The sequence below is a fragment of the Canis lupus genome, chromosome 5 (genome assembly GCF_011100685.1).
Source record: "Canis lupus familiaris isolate Mischka breed German Shepherd chromosome 5, alternate assembly UU_Cfam_GSD_1.0, whole genome shotgun sequence".
Lineage (NCBI taxonomy): Eukaryota > Metazoa > Chordata > Mammalia > Carnivora > Canidae > Canis > Canis lupus.
The window spans coordinates 31,695,947-31,701,946 of NC_049226.1; the positions used below are offsets into that span (position 1 = coordinate 31,695,947).

Here is a 6,000-nt window from a genome sequence, read left to right on the forward strand (position 1 = left end):
ACACAAATCAATTCTTAATCTACCATATTTCCACAGAAAACAAAGATATGTCAAGAAAGGAAAACAATTATCAACACAAATGACAAGCTGCTTCTAAAATGAGAAAAGCAGGATGCAGGATTAAAGTGAAAAACTGTCAGTACGACTCAAGAGTTCTGCACGTATGTTTAAGGCTCTGCGGATAAGGACATGGGAGCTGCCTGAGGCTAAGGTGTTAAGAAGCGGCCTATATTAAGTTCGGCCAGTGCGCAGAATTAAATTCCCCGCAGCAAACTTCTAAGAAGGCGCCGACACAAAGCAGTCGGATTTACCGCACTCTCCTCGTGTACACGGTAGCTGCGGCTGCTCATTTACTACGATAATTGAAAATAAATACTGCAAGCTAGGCAAACTGAATCCCACCATCCCAGAGTCACAGGATTTGGAAAACAGGGAACAAACGTGTACTAAGAATAGCAAAAGAACACAAGATTTCCTAAAGTTCATTTTTCCCATCCTCTTTCAAGTGCTTAGTCATTTCTGGCTATCTCCAAGGAGGACTATTTCGCATCTCACAGGGGGAGAGAGCTCTCGTTCCAGACTGCCGGGTCACCTGAGCCGCCCCAGACGTGTGTGCACGCAGCCAGCTGAGCACACCTCCCACTCAGGCTCGGGGCCGGCAGCCCCTGGGGCTCTCAGAGCTCTGCCTCTGTCAGCAGCAACAAAGAGGGGTTTGTGCCAAGGCAGTGTTGTTCCCCGACACCCAGTGCGAAAGGTGCGGACGGCAGGCAGCCGGACTCCCGGAGCCCACCCGGACGCACACGTCCAGGGACGGCTACTCCCCCATCTGTCCGCGGCCAACCCGCGAAACCGAAAACTGGTCGCCCGCTGGCTCTGGAGCCTGCTTCCAGGAGAGCCGCTAGCTCTAGAATCTGATAACATTGTTTCAGGCTCCCAGAAGGCCAGGACACAGGCGACGTTTTTCATGAAAGGCTATTTTAAGGCCCAAGCATAGGAAGCACCTACTGTGTGCCCAACTCGGGCCTAGAGTGGCCGGGGGCACCTGCAAGAATTTTGTCACCCAGACACCCTGCAGGCAGCCGGCGCACTAGCACACTGTGCCCCCCCCCCCCACGCCAAGTCCAGCCGGTAAAACCTGGAACCAGGTGGTCCACCTCTGGAGTGTGCAGCTCAGCCCGCATCCCAGAAGGTCACCAAGGACTCCGACACTCCACTTGGAGGACTTGGGATGCGGCTGTCTTTCCTTCCACCCAGGCAAGTGCGACACAAGACACGTTTCCTCGACTTCCACATCACACAGCATTGTCCTTCTTCCCCCGGGGCCCCCGCGCCCCCCCCCCCACGGCGACAGACCGCGCCTGACCACACGCAGGGGGCCGTGTTCACCCACAAAGTACAAAGGCTTGCAGGGGCCCGTCTCTGCGAGCGTGCCGGAGGGGCTGCCCACCGCCCGTCCGCGGGGGGGCCGCGGCCTCCAGGCCCCCCCACCCGCGCCGCCCCCGCCCGGGCCGCCCGCGAGCGCGACCCGGTCCTGCTGCCCCGCGGGGTGCCCCGCGCTCGCGGCGGGCAGGGCCCGGGCAGGGCCCCCGAGGGCCGCAGCCTCCCCGCCGCACGGCCCACGTGCCCGGCCCTCCCTCCCTCCCCGCCGCCCCCCCGACCGCCCGGCCGCGCCCCACGGAGGCCCCGGTCCTCGCCCCCGCCGCCCGCCGCCCGCCGCCGTGCCCCCCGCCCCTCCCCGCCGCCCGGGGCAGGCAGGCCGCGCCCGCCGCGCCGGCCTTGGTGGGCGCCTCACCGTCGGGCTGAGGAGCCGGGCCCGGCTGCGCCATGGCCGGGCGGCGGCCTCGCGGAGCGGAGCGGGGCGGGCGGCCGGCGTCCCGGGCTCCCGCGGACTCAGCTGGCGGAGGAGGCGTCGACCGAGCCGCCGCGGCCGCCGCCCAGGGAAGAACCGCTATGGCTGGAGCCGCCGGCGCCGCCACAGCCGCGGGCAGAGACGGACCCGAGCGCCGACCTCCGCCTCCTCATCCTGACAGCGGGAAATAAGCAGCGCGCAGGCGCGGGGCGACGGGCGGCACGTGACGGCGCCCGAGGGGGGCGGGGCCTCGCGCGGCCGAGCGAGCGGCGCTGGAGGAGGGGACGCGGGGGGCGGTGGAGGGCCGGCTGCGGGGGCGCGGGGGCGCGGGGGCGCGGGGGCTGCCGGGGCCCCGGGGGGCCGCTCCGAGTCCTCTGCCCCAGTACCCACGAAAAGAAGAACCCGGTAAAACCCGAGGGCGGGGCGGGCGAGGAGGCCGGGGGTGAAGGGGGCGCAGGTGCAGCCGCCACCCCCTCTGGCCGTGTGACCTTGCGCCAGTCACTTCACCTCCTGGAACCTCACACAGGTTCCTCCGCATGGAGGCTGAGAAAGTACAAGCGGAGCCGCTTCTGGCGGTCTGGATACGGAGCACCCGTATGCCCTGTGTGACTTCCAGGTGCCAGGGGCTGCGATAGATGCTGGGGATACAGCCCAACACGGTCCCCGCGGCACTCCTCGTGGGAGGTGTGGAGGGATGACAGGTGCACAGTGCTGCCCCTCTACCTGGGCGAGAGAGCCTGCCCTAGGCCCCTACCTTCTATAGCGGCTCCTGTCTAGCCCCATCTGGCCACAGAGTGCAGGGAACATGCCCACCTGGAACCTGTGCCCCTCCTTCAAGACCAAGCTCTGGGAAACTGTGACCCCAGAATCTCACACACACAGATTCATGCACGTGCACACACCATGGCTGGAGGCCCTGCCTCTTCCCCAGATCATCCTCTGCAGGGCACCATCGGGCCATCCCTTAAAAGTGGCTAAGACGCAACTGTGTTTGTGGGAGGTGGCACATCACTTGGACCTTTGAGTTGCCGTGTGCACAGAAACCAGCCATTAGGCCACCAGCCAACAGTCCAGCCTGGCCAGGGCTCCCCTTACCTCCCCTTACCACTCAGTCAAGTGCATACATCTCAGGAGTTCAGGAATTCTGAATCTGAGCCTGGTCTTCTGCATCATCAAAGATGTGCATTGGTCAAGATAGAATGGAACATATGAAGGTCAACTGTTAGATGAAATGATTTATAATCTTCAATAATTTAGGTAGATGTATGGCATCCATTTGTACTTTTGCCCTAAATCCTGCTAACATTAGGGCTTGACTGTTTTAGGCAGTTAATATCCTCAGATGTCTGGTGTACCTTTGAGAAAGCAAGCAGGGTCATTTTTCCTACTTGCCCCCTCCCACAAATGTCTCTTGTCCAGGATAGGGCAGCCAGTGCATCTTCTATCTTGTGATGACTAACATGAGGCAGGAGCCATAAAGATAGCAGATACTGATGCCCTCTATAGAAGGGACTCTTCCAATGAGTAAGAAGCATGTTTATTGCTATTGATAATTTGGGGCTTTAGGCAGGTCCTCAAGATCAAGGTCGCTCAGAAATGGTCAGACTGCTGGCTTGCACATCCGGCCCCCATGCTAGACACGTGTTTTAAAAAAGCAATTTCTAAATCAAATAAGGAGCATGCAAGCGTTGTGTACATTTTCCTAGTTTTATGTAAATCCTAAGACTCAGCAATTCTACCCCAAAGTATATATTCTAGAGAAAACTAGTGTGCACTCAAAGCCTTTATGAGATGTAAAAGCCAGGATTCCTTCATTCTGAAAGAAATTGAGAGACAAGGGGCGCCAGGGAGGCTCAGTGGCTGACCTTTGGCTCAGGGCATGACCCCGGGGTCCTGGGATCAAGTCCCGCATTGGGCTCCCTGCAAGGAGCCTGCTTCTCCCTCTGCCTGTGTCTCCGCCTCTCTCTCTCTGTGTCTCTCAGGAATAAATAAAATCTTTTTTAAAAAACTGAGAGACAAGATTTAAATGCATAAAATAACCACTTATCAATTATATTGCACATGTCTCCCAGAGACACATACAAGAATATCTGAGATGGCACAGTTTATACAATAAACAAATAACCTGAATGTTCACCAACAGTAGAATAAATCAATTGTAATGTATTCATTCATACAATGGAATACTCTATAGTAATAATATGAAAAACTACTCCTGCATATTCAACGTAGATGGATCTCACAAACATAGTTTCGGGGAAAAGAAGCAAATTGTAAAGTAATACATATGGCATGATTCCATTTATAGAAAGTTCCCAAACAGGCAAAACTAAACCTGATGGACAGGAATCTAAAGACGGGAAGAGAATGAGTATCAGAGAGGTCATGACAGTAATCCCTGAACCAGGGAGGGAGGGTCATAAAATTAAGAAGAGCATTTTGAGGGGCCATTTAAACTGATTATAAATATGGGACGTGGATATAGTTTAGGTAAGAAAGAGTGCAGGATATTTGCTTAAAATGCAAGCTTAACAAGAACAAATGTGATGCCACTGCCGGAAAGCACTTGTTTTTGTGCAGCATTAATAGTCACAGGGTATATATTATAGGAGGTGATGCCTGTGTCGCACTTTGCTCTGCTCGGGTCACGTTGGCAGTGTTGGCTGTGTTTGCTCTGAGCACCATTATTTGCAGGGGGATAGTGACCAGCTGGAGTGGGTGGAGCTCTGGGGAATGAAGAATCTGCAAAGTATTCTGTGCAAAGTACACAAAGATATTGAAGAAAGGTACTCTGGCGGGGGGTGGTGCACAGCAGGCAAAGATGACCTGAGACCTGACTTTGTCCTTAAATCCAGGAGGACAGTGGGTACAAATGTGCCATCTGCCCAGGGAGTACGGCGAGACAGACCTCAACTCAAGCCAAGGAAATTTTTCTCAGTGAGAGCTAACTGGGGCTACTTTTGGAGGAGTGAGCTCCTTGTCGCTCCAAGGGCGCAGGCGGAGCTGGTTGGCAGTTGGTCAGAGGTGCTGGCCAAGGCCTCCCGCCGCATCTGGGGTATTAGATGAGACCATCTCTGCAATCCTCTTTGGCCTCAAGATGCTACAGTAACAAGGACAATAACACACCTGCCGCCTTTTGAACTTTACTAGGTGCTGTCCCGCATGTTACATCATTCTACGCCTCTCAACTCAAAAGGTAGACAACAGGCACAGAGGAGATCAACCACATCTTCCCGGATGCATTCCATTTCAAAATTATATCCTATGCAGATGGCTATCAAACCGGGTTCCCAACCTGGGATTCAGCTAACAGCACTCAGTAGTGTTCTCTCCCTCTCACTCTCTCTCTCTGCGACCCAGATTCTCAAGGACAGAAAGGGATCAGGGAGTAAGGTCAAGGCACCATTCTTCTCTAGCCTTGGTCAAGGTTATGAAGGAGGGACGGGAATCAAGGGGACTCTCCCCCAGGAGCAATGTCTGTATCCAGGCATCTGGAGACTTGGAAGGTCCCCACCTGGGCGTTGCCTTCCTAAGAGTTCCCAGGAAGAGCCAACCAGGGACAGATACCTTTATGTCTTCAGCCATAATCCCCCAGCCTGGTCTCTCTCTCTCTCTCTCTCTCTCTCTCTCTCTCTCTGATTATCCCTCAAGCAGCTACCATCCCTTTCTGGGACCTGGAGTTGGAAGGTGGTGATCTGTAATCCTTGTTCCAATCCATTCTTGCCCCATCCCTCTCCCAAGTGAGAAGTATACGGACAGCGCCACAACACAGGGATGACTTCCCTCACATCTCCTGTGAGATGCAGGTTGCTGTCCAGAGAAGAACTCCGGGCTTGGAACCAGAAGACCTGGAGTCCTGGCACCGATGAGCACTCTTTGACCTCTCTGAACCCCTGTTTATTTAGCTAAAATGGGGATAATAGGCCAGCCTCAACACGCACTGGGACAGCTTAGGAGATAACGCACCTAACACATGGTAGTTTGTCTATAAATGTCTGCTTCCATTTCTCCTTCTTTCCTTTCATTTCCTTCCTTTTCCCTGGATTATTAGTTTCCATCTTGGTGATGAGGGATCCCCGGACCTTAGAAGAAGTCAGTCTGTGAAGATATTCCTAGAAATCCAGGGCAGAAATTTCCAATATTTTCAAAGC

At 55.0% G+C, this 6,000-nt stretch overlaps 1 protein-coding gene across 3 annotated transcripts in view; it reads right to left on the minus strand.

Annotated features, from left to right (window-relative positions):
• Positions 1-2,018, minus strand: part of RABEP1 (rabaptin, RAB GTPase binding effector protein 1) — a 101,582-nt gene extending 99,564 nt beyond the window's left edge. Inside the window, exon 1 of one of the 3 annotated variants that reach the window (XM_038536474.1) lies at positions 1,793-2,018. In XM_038536474.1, coding sequence (XP_038392402.1) covers positions 1,793-1,826 — 34 coding nt within the window. In that variant the 5' untranslated portion in view covers positions 1,827-2,018. Of the gene's footprint in view, positions 1-1,135; positions 1,197-1,792 lie in introns of those variants that run through there. The other 2 variants (XM_038536473.1, XM_038536472.1) reach the window with 2 other exon arrangements.
• Positions 2,019-6,000: the final 3,982 nt, after the last annotated feature.